The 13,297-nt window shown below is 51.2% G+C and overlaps 1 protein-coding gene across 5 annotated transcripts in view; it reads left to right on the forward strand.

Moving 5' to 3' along the window:
• ZMYM3 (zinc finger MYM-type containing 3) overlaps positions 1 to 13,297 on the forward strand; it is a 29,885-nt gene that overhangs the window by 7,753 nt on the left and 8,835 nt on the right. For 3 of the 5 annotated variants that reach the window (XM_042876566.1, XM_042876564.1, XM_042876565.1), the window contains exons 2-13: positions 784 to 1,683; positions 2,356 to 2,396; positions 2,800 to 2,869; positions 3,666 to 3,954; positions 4,341 to 4,518; positions 4,945 to 5,157; positions 5,723 to 5,873; positions 6,438 to 6,553; positions 8,566 to 8,652; positions 8,972 to 9,122; positions 9,704 to 9,876; positions 10,300 to 10,465. In XM_042876566.1, coding sequence (XP_042732500.1) covers positions 798 to 1,683; positions 2,356 to 2,396; positions 2,800 to 2,869; positions 3,666 to 3,954; positions 4,341 to 4,518; positions 4,945 to 5,157; positions 5,723 to 5,873; positions 6,438 to 6,553; positions 8,566 to 8,652; positions 8,972 to 9,122; positions 9,704 to 9,876; positions 10,300 to 10,465 — 2,521 coding nt within the window. In that variant the 5' untranslated portion in view covers positions 784 to 797. Of the gene's footprint in view, positions 1 to 783; positions 1,684 to 2,355; positions 2,397 to 2,799; positions 2,870 to 3,665; positions 3,955 to 4,340; positions 4,519 to 4,944; positions 5,158 to 5,722; positions 5,874 to 6,437; positions 6,554 to 8,565; positions 8,653 to 8,971; positions 9,123 to 9,703; positions 9,877 to 10,299; positions 10,466 to 13,297 lie in introns of those variants that run through there. The other 2 variants (XM_042876567.1, XM_042876568.1) reach the window with 2 other exon arrangements.

The raw sequence follows: 13,297 nt of genomic DNA on the forward strand, positions 1-13,297 counted from the left end.
ACACTGCTCCTTCCTCCTGACTGCATTGCATGCTCATGCCTATTTCACTGCGTTCTCCCTCTTATGGCTGCTTTCAACATCGTGGGCTTTTCCACTTTCTGCCACCGTCCAGAATTTCCCCCAGCTCTGGCTTAGTCTTTTCTCGCTGTTCCCTGTCTGAGCATTCACCCACACAGTTATGGGGCTGCATCATAGCTGCAGTTTAGTTAGGACATTGTTTAGGACTGTCCTCTGACAAAATTCCTGTGTCTTGCCACTCTCTGTCTTGTTCAAGACTCAGACTACAGAGATACAGAGAAGTTATTTCTGCCTCTGTTTCAAGAGAAAAGATATTTGGGAAGATTGGTAAAGAGCTAAGAGATGAGGAGAAAGGAGAGGCCACATGGTTTGAGTCTGGTGAAACACAGCAGAAGGCAGGGATCGGGTTGTTATGCGCCACAGAACGGCTGTGAGAAACCTCCTGAACTGGTGCTCCAAGTAATTTCTGGTATCCCACTGTGTCCTTCCTCATAAGCAAGGCTGTTTGCCACGCCGTGCTGAGGGATGCGGATGGTAGAGAGAGTTCTGAAAGACTGGCTTTGCTGAACTGCTGTGTCTTGCTGCTGCTTTTTGGCTCCAGAGTTTTGTAACCTCACAAGAGCTGTGATTGATTTGCTGGTGTCCTGGGTACTGCAGGCAATCCTGCCAGGCCTTGGTTTACTCCAGCAACGTTCAGAAGAGCAGGCAACTCATGCGCCGTTAGATTGGTTTTCATTAACTTGCAAATCTCTCTCTCGTTTCCAGTTGTCATCATCTAAATGGATTCTAGTGAAATTTCGGGGTCTCTGGACCCCCTGTCTCTGCCTGACAAACCACTTATTGGTGATCTTCCTGCTGACATGGAGTTTGGGGAGGATCTCCTGGGCTCCCAGACGGCTTCTACCCAGGAAGCTTCAGTTCTTCGGCCCCCAGACTGGGATCAGTCCAAGCAAATGACTGCAGACGGGGACTCAGGCCTTCAGGAGGAAGGAGACAGCCTGTCTGAGCAACACAAATCAAATGACCTCAGTCTAGATAAACCCAGTACTGTGTTGGACGTCCTGGAGAAACCTGATGTGTTAGATGACTTGGATGGAACTGCTGGCTCGGTGGAGCTAAATAAATCAGAGGATCTGGATGAGCTGTGTAAGGCACAGCCTTCCCTGGATGGGGAGGGTGGGATGGGGGACTCCTCTGCCATCTCTAAAGAAGCCCTCGTTCCAGAAACACAGAAAGAAGGGGAAGATGCGCCAAAAACTAATTCTGGGGACCTGAAGGAAGATGGTGCTGCTGCTATTCCTGCACTGTCTGATGAAAGCGGCCCCGAATCACCGCCACAGCCTGCTCCTGACTCTGGAGACCTCAGCAGTGCCCCAGCCACAGAAGAAACCACAGCACAACCCTCGAGTCCGCCGGGAGCCCCTCCACAACTCAGCCTTAAGCAGCCAAAAAAGACGAGGTTGAAGGCACCGAGGAAAAGTTCACCTGTGCAGAGGGAAGGACTGCCGGGGGACGCAGAGGTGGAGCTGAGCCCAGACAGCAGTATGGCAGCTCTGCCTTCTGAGCCCGCACAGGAAAAGAAAGCAGAGGAATGGAATGACGATGGGAACAGCTCACTGAGAGAAAGCACTGGACTGAGGGCAGAGGAAGCTGCGTTACCAGCAGGTAGGTTGTTGTTTCTGCAGGACTTGGCTTCCTCTTGCTCAGAAGGCTGCTGGACTGCACTCCTCTGAAGTTGGAGAGTGCTCTGAGCTCCAGCTTTTCTGTCTTCCTTTACCTTGGAAATCAGTGATGTTACTGACGGACTAAATATGGGAAAAGTGTCTCACTGATCTGGATTAATGTTCTGGAAGCTGTTCTTTTGGTGTGCACAAGCTCTCACTCTGGTTTTCCTAGCTTTAACTTTGATTTTTAGCGCTTGTGTTAGCTAGGAGCTTCTCTGATAAAGCTGCTGCTGCACATCTTTCTCCTCGTCCTTGGGGTCTATTTTGGAGATGAGGATTTCCAGTAGGTGAAGTCCCACTGTCCAAGCTGGCCATCCTCAGGATGTGTTCAGTCCCCACAGTCATGCAGTTGGAGGCAGCTGCCCAGCCTTTCCTGCATGCAGGAAGGTCTCTCCTGTAAGGACTTCTGCCAGACCACATGTATTTATCTATACCTGCAAGTGGTGGGTTTAGGAGCTTTCCTGTGTCTGAACCCCCCCAGAATAGCCGGCTCTGTCTGAGGCTATATATGCAGACTGACCCAGAGGAGGGCTGCATTTGAACAACATCAGTTCTCTTCTGTTGGACAAAAGCAAGATATCAGATTAAAGTTTCTTCTGTGCTTCTGTTGCAGAAGGCCTGTCTCAGAAGGGAAGTGTGCCCCAAACTGAGAAGGTGAGGAGAATACAGTCAAGTACGTATGCTGTGGGAACACTGAGGGTGGCTGACTGTTGCCAGACTCATTGAGAGACACTGACTGTCTCATCAGCCCTGTGGGAGGCAGTTTGCATGTCTGCAGTGATGGAGTGATCCCTGAGTACTGCCACAGTGCTGTACATGTGGCTTCAGTGTGTCTGTCCCTGCCACCCCCAGATGGAACACCATTCCCATAAGGCTGCTTTCCCCTCTGTCCCTCACGTGGCCAACTCTTGTCAGATATCTATGGAGTTTTGCCCTTTTTCAGCCTAGTTAGTGGGAATTTAAAGTTCAGAAATTGAAACTGCACAGTGATCTGGGATATTTATCCATTGTTGTCCTAGCAAATGGTTAGTCTAAAAATGTCCTGAATCTCTTCTAGGAGAAAAGAAGTGAACGAGCCAGAAGATCAGAAAGCACCAGGCCTGAAACTGTGAACTCTGCTGAGAGCAGTGAGTAATCAGCATCAGCCATCACCCTTGTTCAGCCCTAGAGCAGGACCTGGACCCAGTGCAGGCAGGCAGTTTGTGTTGTGAAAAGGGAGTAAGGACCTCGGGGCTTTCATTTAGATGTTCCTGTTACATAGTGCAGGTCCCTTCACCTCTAGAGTTTCCATTTCAGGATACTTGCCTTACTTTCTCAGGGTAGGGGAGGGGAGAGTTGCAGTATTTTTGTAGTGGTTTATAGACAATAAGCACCAACTAATGATAGGATGAAACGCCAGGGATGTTTCCAGGAAACCCATCTTCCATTTCCTCAGCCAGAACCTTTCTTCCTCTGCCTCTGTGCCATCAAGCTGTCTGAAGGAAGGTTGCATTTTGGGGGCTTACCTGTAGAAATGCAGGAAATCTCTGTCCCCCGTTATGTCGAGTGTTGCACTGATATTTTCTTACATTTTACTGTTGGTCAGTCGTTGTCTGTCTGTGCTGGAGAGGTGGCTGGTGATCCAGCTTGTTCCCTTCAATGTTTACTGGTTCTTATAGGGTTTTTGTTGTCGTGCTTACACTTCAGGCATCTGTTCCACCTTATAACTTTTCCTAGAGAGGAACTTAAGACCAATTTGCTTAAGGACCTTTCAGCTCATCTCCAATTCCAGCAGAGTATCTTTTCAGGATCTCTTTATCATTCTGCTTAGGGAGGTACAAAGCATTTAAACGATCTGCAGAAAGATGCCCCCAGACGGCCCCAGCATCCCTCTAAGGACACAACTTTTAGTTCCTAACGGAGAATCTCTTCGCTGTTGTGCAGTTCCGGTCTCTGATGAGGATTCCGATGCCATGGTGGATGATCCCAACGATGAGGATTTTGTTCCTTTCCGCACCCGCCGCTCGACTCGCATGTCGTTGCGCACTCAGACGGCTCAGAGAGCTGCCCGTTCCGTCGCTAAGATGACGTGTGCCAACTGCCGGACCCCGCTGCAGAAGGGCCAGACGGCCTACCAGCGGAAAGGACTGCCCCAGCTCTTTTGCTCCAGCTCCTGTCTCACCACCTTCTCGAGGAGACCGCACGGCAAGAAGATTTGCACCTTCTGTAAAAAGTGTGTGATCGTTCCCCTCTCCTCAGTGATTCTGCGCTCGTCGCCCTGCGCGTTTTCCCCACGGCTCTGTGACTCCCATGTTTCCTTTGTCACCTGTGTCACTCTGCCAGCTGTCACCCCGTGTCTTCTTCATGCATTCCCTCCTCCCTCCACTCCCTTTATGTTACTTACTGTCTCTCCCTGCTTGGCTTAATTCCCCTTATCCCTGCCTGCTCTCAAAACAAACTCTTGCATGTTTCAAGCACCACCTGAAACTGGGCTCTGGGCTGGGACAGAGGCTCATGTGGAACAATTCCCTTGGGATAACAGAAATTTCCCTCACTGCAGTTTGCTTAGTGGCAGGACTGGTGTGTTCTTGTGCTAACAAGTCTCCTTTTGATCCCCAGAGAGATCTGGAATACCAGGGATTCTGTGGTTGCCCAGATTGGTTCAGGTGGCTCTTTCCATGAGTTCTGCACCTCCGTCTGCCTCTCCCTCTATGAGGCCCAGCAACAGAGACCAGCACCTCAGTTTGCAGACCCCTCAGACACCATCCGTTGCAGTGTCTGCCATAAACCTGGTGAGGTAAGCAAATCTCTTGTCTTTCTCTTGTCCTGGATCTGGTTATTGTGACCTCCAGCCCTCGGCCCTACCTGGTACCATCACTGCACGTTTGCTGGGTTCTCCTATGGTGTGAAGCCTTTGCTCCAGAGCTGCCTTGGACTCCCTCCCACACTTTTCCTTCTTACTGTGAGGCAGCTCTTATTCCCAGAAATAAGGCTTCTGCTTCTCCCCACCCTGCAGATCGTTGCTTTCTGCCACTCCGCTCTCCCAGTTGCTCTGCTGGCTTTTGGCTGGAGGCCAGCCTGAGTCCCCAGCAGCTCCCAGTGTGGCATTTGTCACAGTTTTAGCGTGACAGCCCGTTCTCCCAGGGGTTTTGATAGCAGGGTGCCTGTGTGGGAGAGAGGCCCACGGTGTTCTGTGAGAGTGACAGCAATATTGTTTCTGCAGGTCCAGCATGAGGTCAGCAATGGCAATGTAGTTCACCGCATTTGCAGCGACGCCTGCTTCACCAAGTTCCGAGCCACCAAGGGGCTGAAAACCAACTGTTGTGACTACTGTGGACTTTATATATACAATAAGGGCATGCCCGTGGAGTACCTCTTCCATGAAGGCCAGCAAAAGCGCTTCTGCAACTCTAGCTGTCTCAACAGTTACAAGAAGGTGTGTGGAGTCAGCTGCTGGGGGGTTGCAGGAAGGGGGGCTCCTCTTTGGGCACTCAGCTCCTTTCTTCGGTTTGGCACAGAACATTTCATGCAGTAGCAGGCAGCTTGAACCTCCTTGGCCTTCTATTGCTGACAAAATATCTTAAGAGTCTGCTGTGAAGAAACTTTGAAACAGAACTTAGTTATACTGGTTGGGGTCCATCTTGGACCCAAGCACAGGTTGAACACTCAGACACAGCTGGACAGGGCAGTTCCACAGGTAGATGCAGCTAGCATGCTTAGTTGTATCTGTAGCCAGAGTAAACTTCACTCAACTGCCCTGATGGGACTTCCAAGTCTTGTATTCCTTCCAGAGTACCCTTGAAGTGAGAAGAAGGGGTGCCAAAGGCAGGTTTTTTGGCTACAACCTGAACCTACAGATTGCGAGCCTTGCTCCTCACATCAGGTCTTTCCTGCAGGAGAGCTGCTCTGTGGTGGATGCAGTGGTGGGATGGAGTATGAGGATAGGACCTGGTGTTCTGTGTAAGGTTCCCTGACAGCTCTGTTCTGCTCTGTGTTTGCAGAAGAACACCCGAGTCTACCCTTGCATGTGGTGCAAGACGCTGTGCAAAAACTTTGACATGCTGCCCAATGTGGATCGCAGTGGCAAGATGGGACTGTTCTGCTCCATTTGCTGCACTACCTCCCACAAAGTGAAGCAGTCAGGCTTGGTTGGTAAGGACCCTCATACAGTGATTTCGTCACCTCTCTACTCAACTCCTTTCTTTGTACTTGTTATTGCTTGTGGATAAGACCGGAAAGAATGTGGGAAGGTGTCTGGGGAGGAGTCCAGGGTGATAAATGAAAGAGATGTGGAGAGAGAGGTACTCATTGCAACGTGTAGCCATCGTGGTGCTGAGGGGTAGTGTCTGTTGCTGTTCCTAAGGATGCAGGAGGCAGTTGTAGTACCTCCCTGTGCTGTCATTGTCCTCCCCATTACGTAGATTACCACTGTGTTCAGGAGTGGGTATGGTTTCTGATGACTGATGCAAGTAGTGCAAGCTGTTTTGTCCAAATTTCCATACAGCCAGTATCACTTATTTGAACCAGTCTGCTTTCCATCCATGTTTAACATTTCTGTCCTAGCAGAATCTGGTGCTCTTAGTTTCCTGGTGTTCTTGTCCCTTCGTTTTTTGTAATAACTTGACTGAGGATGAGTGAGTAGATTGCATGCCATCCTCAGAGTCTAGACCCGTGTCCTGTGCTGCTGCCCTCACCAATTCCTATCTGTTTCATCAGGTCCCCCTAGACCCTGCAGCTTCTGCAGAAAGAGTTTATCTGAACCCTGCTATTACAACAAGACAGACCGGGTTGTCTACCAATTCTGCAGCCCCAGCTGCTGGACCAAATTCCAGGTACTGAAAAATCCTTCATGCTGGGCTGGGCCCTAGAGCTCCTGCCTCTTTTCACACGTAGCAGAGGCTGCAGCTTCTTCAGGCTCCTCAGGGAGTGTCTGTAAGAAAATCTCTACTGGAGCACAGGCATTCCGATGACTGCAGTTGCTTAATTCCTTGGTCTTGGCCCCACCTTCCCCTCACTTCATTTGGAATAAGACTGGCTGTAATTCTCTCCAGTCTATCAGGTTATGCCACGTAGGAGTACAGCACAGAGCTGCATTGCATGAGTAGTTTGGAACATAGCGGCCTTACAGGTGTGCTGCAAGTAAGCTAGCAAAGCACCGTGGGCACCTGCTAGAATGGAAAGAGGCAGAGCTGCTCTCTGAGCCAGGGATCACCAAGAAACAGAAGTCTTCTAGGTCATGTTGTCTGAAATTTACATCCAGCAGACTTGGATACCTCAACTCCAATTGTCCTCAAAGGCTTGACTGATGATGTTGAGTTTTCTGGTGTTGAGTTTGGGTATGCATTAAATGTTCATAGTATTCAAAGGCAACTGGAAGAATGTTCATTTTGTACAGTTGTCAAAAAACAAAGAAACAGCCAGGAAGACCTGGGAAACTTAGGCCAGGGTGTGCCTTGGGCAACTGGGAAAACTTAGAGAATCTAGAGAAGGAAAGTTATTTTCTGGCAGTTGCAGTGTCTGTTTGTTACTGTTTTCTTTTTCTATTCTTTTTTTTATCATGGTGTAATAGTTTGCTAAGATCACGTGCTGTGTGGCTGGAGGGTAGCTGACGTCTCTTTACAGCTGTAGACTTCATAAAATGTAGGAGTTATTGCCATGTAAAGTCAGCACTGTAACATGGCATTAAAGCCATGCATAACCTGGATCGGGATCCAGCTTACTGACAGATCTCAGAACACACTTGGTAAAGAAAAAGCATTGAAAGGAGTGCTTCAAGATGGCTTCTCAGGGATCAGTATTAAGCCCAAGGAGTCAAACATCTTCATCAGTCATCTGGAAATAAAGTCAAAGTAAGCGTACTAAAATTTTGCAGATGAAACAAAAACTGGTGAAGTGTTAAGTGATGCTGAAGCCAAGGCAGTCATACACAGCAAAGCAGTTGAATTCCTTGGCAAGGTTGGATCCTCCTAATGTGTACTTACAGTTCAGTGCAAGATCAGCCTTACTCAGGTAATGCTGGGATGTGAATCCTGGAAAGTAAGGATTTAGAAAAAAACCTCTTGATTGCATCAGATTGGCCATTAAGCACGAGTGCCTCAGTTTACAGCTACGAGAAGAAGGATTCAGTTATTGTAAAAACAGGCAGAAGAGCAGGAAGCGAGAAGTTAGGGGCCTAGGAAGCAGAAGATCTACCTAGAATACTGCGCAGGTAGGAAGGACATTCATCCAATGCCCAATTGTTATTAATGTTGAAGAAAAATAGCAAGTATGCTGAAGAAAAGCTGCAAAATTGCACAGAACCTCAAAAAAAAAAATGGCAATGACAGAGCACCTTATCTGAGATCATCAGAATGAAAACCTGAAGATGACTTTATTAATGAAGATATCCCTGTGGACAAGACACCAAGTATTAAATGGCTCTTTAATCTAGCAGAGGAATGTGGGATGAGAATGGCTGCTTGAATTCGGAAGTTACATTACCCTGAAAATAGAAACCAGGCTTCAAGGTCTTTTAGAGAAAGCCTCAGAAGAGGTAGCAGAGCCACCATCTCTGAGTGTGCTCCAGTGCAGAAGGGCGGGAGCCTGAAAATGCCCTCTGGAGAGCTGGACCCAGTACATAGGAAGCAAAGTGGAGTTACTGAAGAATCTGTTCTCCAGGAGCTTGAGATGTGATCTGATGGACAGACTGTGAGTCACTGCCAGTGGCAGCCAGCGCAGGTCTGAGCAGGGGCAGATGGACTGCGGTGGTCAGTGGAGCAGGCGGGACGACTGGTGGCAGTGCAGAGCGGGTGCTTGCTGCCCTCTGCGTGCCCCTCTCTCCATGAGGTGTCTTTGTCTTCTACAGCACACCAGCCCGGAAGGTGGGATCCACCTGAACTGCCATTACTGCCACAACCTTTTCACCGGGAAGCCAGAGATCCTAGACTGGCAGGTGAGGACTTTTCCCAGGGGGATGTGGAGGCTGAGGTCAACCCCTGCAAGGACCGCAGAGCTCTTCCTGTCCCTGCTCCAAGGAGAGTCCCTTCTGAGCCATTGCTCTGAATGCCTTGGCTATAGAGACGTGCCTGGAGATGCGCCTGAATGCTGCTGTGCTGATGTTCAGCAGCACGTCAGAAGGGTGGGAGGAGACCTCCTCTGCCAAACCCTGCCAGGGGAGCTGGGGACTTGTCTCAGACCCATAGTCTTGCTTCCCTGGGAAGCGTGGGGACCTCCTGCCAGCCAGCTTGACCTGGTGGTGGTCTTTTTGGCAGGACAAGATGTATCAGTTCTGCTGCAAGGATTGCTGTGAGGACTTCAAGCGGCTACGTGGGGTAGTGTCTCAGTGTGAGCACTGCAAGCAGGAGAAGCTGCTGCATGAGAAGATCCGCTTCTCAGGGGTGGAGAAGAACTTCTGCAGCGAAGGTACTTGGGGAAGGCACGGGAGAGGCAGATCCCCCATGCCAGCCCTTGCTGGGGGAGGAGAAGAGAGCATGGAGTGGAACAGAGGGGAGACTGTCTAGCCAGGCCCTGGGGCGAGAGCCTCACCATGCAGTGAAGGGAGGACTGTCAGTGGGGATGGCTTGCTGTCCAGCCAGGCCCTAGGGCAAGATCTTTACCGTTCATTGTGTCCTTGGGGAGGGCTTTCTCACAGCTTTTCTCTCTCTGGGGGCTGGGGAGACAGCAGGTGGCAGCTCCGCTCCTCCTGTCATCATGCACTTCTACGCTCTTGCGTCTGGGCTGGCCTGACCTGGCCTTGCCCTGCCTGCTGGGTTCCTGCACACAGGAGGTTGGAGTCAGACTCTTCCTAGAAGCATGGAGGTGAGAGATGGCAAGTCCCCATGAGGTCCCATCTTATCCCAGCCCCAGGGGCCAGTGCTGGATTGTTCCCTACAGTGTGTTGCGTGTGCTCTGTTGTCTCCGCAGACCTGGATTCTGGTCATGTTTGGGTCAGGGAGGCCCCCAGTTCATCCTGGGAAGGTTTCACTCCTATTGTTTCTCCGCAGGGTGTGTGCTTCTTTACAAACAGGATTTCACCAAGAACCTGGGCCTGTGCTGCATCACCTGCACCTACTGTTCTCAGACCTGCCAGCGGGCGGTCACCGAGCAGCTGGAGGGCAGCACCTGGGACTTCTGTAGTGAAGACTGCAAAAGCAAATACTTGCTCTGGTACTTCAAGGTCAGTATTGGCACTGGCAGCTTGTGCTAAGTGCTGTGGTGGGCACGGCACCCAGATAAGTGGGCATTGCACTGAGGAAGCTCGCACTGCTGGAGTCTGGCTGGCACTGCTGCGGAGAACCTGGCACTGCTGGAGTCCTGCCTGGCAATGACGGGACACTGCTACGGGGAAGCTCACGTAGCTGGAGTCCCCAGCTGATCCTGCCAGAGCACTGCACTGAGGAAGCTCACAGTGCTGGATCCGCGGCTAGTGCTGCAGTGAGAAGTTCGCACCGCTGGAGACCCCGGCTGGCACTGGCAGGGCACTGCTGTGGGGAAGCTCACAGCACCTTGCCATGTGCACCTTTCACTGGAGAGTTGTGTTGCACTCGGAGGGGGTGTGGTTAGTTACTCGTTGTTTCTCTCCTGCTGATGCGGGCTTTAGGCAGCTCGGTGCCATGCCTGCAAGCGTCAGGGGAAGCTGCTGGAAACCATCCACTGGCGAGGGCAAATCAAACACTTCTGCAACCAGCAGTGTCTGCTGCGATTTTACAATCAACAGAACCAGCCCAACCTGGACACGCAGAAGGGGCCCGAGAGCCTGCTGAACAGTGAGTAGGAGGGAGGGAGGGGACCTGCATAGCTCAGTCTGAGAGACACAGGGAAGACTGACCAGCAAGGGGTGGAAGCTTCCTGCCTGGGACTGGATGAGACGCTAGGGAACAATCCTGCACTGGCCCTTGGGGGGGAAAGGACGGAGTGGGACCTAATGGGGCTTCTCCATCTCTAACGTCTATGGTTCTATGACACACAGGGCCCAGACGGGAGGAGCCGGTGCCAGCGTGCTGCCTGTAGCTCACACTCTTAGCGAGGATACTCAGGGATTTAATGGGCGATTCCATCCTCATGTTGCCAGCGGAGAGCTCGATATGCAGGGTTAGGGGACAGCGTGGCTTGGCATGATAATCCACCTGCAGCCCCACACCACCTCCGAGCTGTGACCTTCTCAGATCTCATAAGCTAATCAGGATTGGGCCAGGTCAGTGCTTGGATGGGAAGCATTCAAGGAAAACACAGGGTGCTGCAGGAAGTGGTGCTGGTGATGCTGTAGGTGGGCTCTCCTCAGCCAGAGCTGAACCTAGACCGATCTTGAGGGAACGCAGAGCCGCTGGAGGCACTCTGTCTTGTGAAGTTAGATTGGAGTCCTACTTAAAGGTTGCTGCAGCTTTGGGGAATTGCCAACCCCTGTCCCGGATAACCCCATTCTGCATCCGTGGAGTTCCAGCTGGAGAGGAGATTTTCACTGCCTGTTGCCTCATTTCCTATCGTTAACTTGAGCCAATTGCTCACAGAAGATTGCAAAGTGCTTTGGGGTCCCTCAGGATGGAAGGTGCTCATAGTGACAGTGACAAGACATCGCATGGCCCTTGGACACTCGTGTAGTTTCATTCTGCTTGGTCTTTCAGAGGCCACGATCTTCTAGGTAATCTGTTTGATCTAGTTAACAGAATGCCTGCAGTTTGTGATGTGACTTCCTTCAGTTCATCAGGCTTCAACTGATACCAGTATTGCAGGCTCAGGGCTTTGCAGTCCCCTGGGATTTCACGAGGTGTAAAACCCTGACTAGGGTGCACTGAGGAGGGGAAACCAAGAGGAGGACCTTCCCTTGAGAGACCTCATTCTCCATCTTCAGGTTCTTGAGGCCTCTCTTCTGACAGCAGTTGGCAAATCGCAAGATGGGGGAAACCCTGGATGTCAGAACTGCTTCGAGAGCAAAGCAGAGCTGCTCTGCCAGGAGCAGACAGTTCCTCCAGCCAGGGGAGTCCCAACCTGTCTTCCAGGAGCCACGCTCTGTAAAGCACCATGTGAGGTGACAGCTCAAGTGGCAACAACTGAGGTCACCTGGACAAAAAACTGATGGTTTCAGCTGGCACTGGGGTGTCCAGAGAAAGACTGCTTGATGGGGCACTGTCCTGCTGCCCCGGTGGAGGAGGAGGCATTGAGCTTACCATCTCTTGTAGCTCACCGCGTGATTTTACAGCCTTAGCCTTGCTGTTTGATTTGTCCCCTGCTTTCAAGGCATCTTACCTGTGAGGCATCAGTAACACTGCTGTGGGAACACAGGCACAGCAAGCAAGCCACTGCCTGCCAAGGGAAGCATCTAGTTCATGCCATTTGGCCCTTGCCTCTTGGAGACATGGACCACAAGACTCTTGAGTACCCTCTCCACCTCCACCAATTGCCAGGACCTGACCACCACCCTCCATCACGTCTCTAGAGGCCCCCAGGAACTTTGCTGTTGAGCACTTGGTGCATTGCCCTTCCCCGTACTGCCTTTCTGTGCGCCTGTGAGGCAGAGGACGCAGGGCAAGCAAGGAAATGCCCTTTGGTAGCACTGAGTGCTCGGCTGAGCACAATCTCCAGGCTTGGTAAAAGCCAAAGTGCAAGTGCTGCTGGTGGCACTGAGTCTTCTATGTTCTTGTATGCCTGTCCTCTGCCAGCTGTGGTAAAGGTATGGACAGCTTTGTCCTGGGACTGCGGTGTACTGGTCAGTTTGCACTGGAAGGCATTGGTGCTGGAGCCAGAGCTGCTATGTGCTTACACAGAGCTTTCCAGCCCAGCAGGCTGGGCAGGGTGTTTCAGGAGGAGCAGCTTGTCAGTGCTGGTGAGGAACAGCTTCTGCTTGGTCCAGCCAGGGTCTTCTGTGCACCTGGCAGCAGTGTTGCAAGCTTGCAAGGGACTGCTTGGATTTTAGGCCCATCTTGGGCATTGCTGCTGACCGCTTGCTTTTTTTGCCTAAAACCATTAATTCCAGCAGTTCTGTCTGCCTGGTGATCCTCAGGGACCTTACTAACAAAAAGAGTGGCCACTCCTTTGCTCAGAACAGTGTGTGTGGAACAAGTGATTGAGGAGCTCCTGCCACAGAACTGTGCCCAGAGGCTTCCAAAGGAAACTGGTTCTGTATAGGGTCGTCTAGCTGCAGAGGAAGTCATGCCTGGTGCAGTTTATCCATGGCAGCTCCTTGCTGCTGTTCTGAGAGTGAAGACCAAGCCTCAGCTTTCTTGAGAGCCTGGACGTGCAGCGTGTGGAGCTTTGTGGTGGGAGGGTTTTCTTGTTTCCCATAGAGCTAAATCTTCATCCTGTGGGACACTGACCTTTGCTTTGATTGTGTTATAGCAAAGACTCTGCTTTTGCTCTACTCTGCAGCTTGTCTTTCTCCATCCAAGCCATCCATGTTTCCCACCTAAACTTGCTGCCCATTCACTTTGGGAGGGTCATGGGGAACTCTTGGACCCACTGAGATGGTTGCACATCCCGTGGCCAAATGCCTCGCTGTAGGCTGGAGAGCTTCCTTGGATGGGAACTTAGCTGTGCCCTCTGTGGCAGTCACCAAACGGGCTTTGCTGCACCTCTGTTTGCTGAAGAGCAAAGCTCCTGGGATT

Source organism: Lagopus leucura, unplaced genomic scaffold (genome assembly GCF_019238085.1).
Source record: "Lagopus leucura isolate 7727_CA_CO unplaced genomic scaffold, USGS_WTPT01 Super-Scaffold_100016, whole genome shotgun sequence".
NCBI classification, from domain to species: domain Eukaryota; kingdom Metazoa; phylum Chordata; class Aves; order Galliformes; family Phasianidae; genus Lagopus; species Lagopus leucura.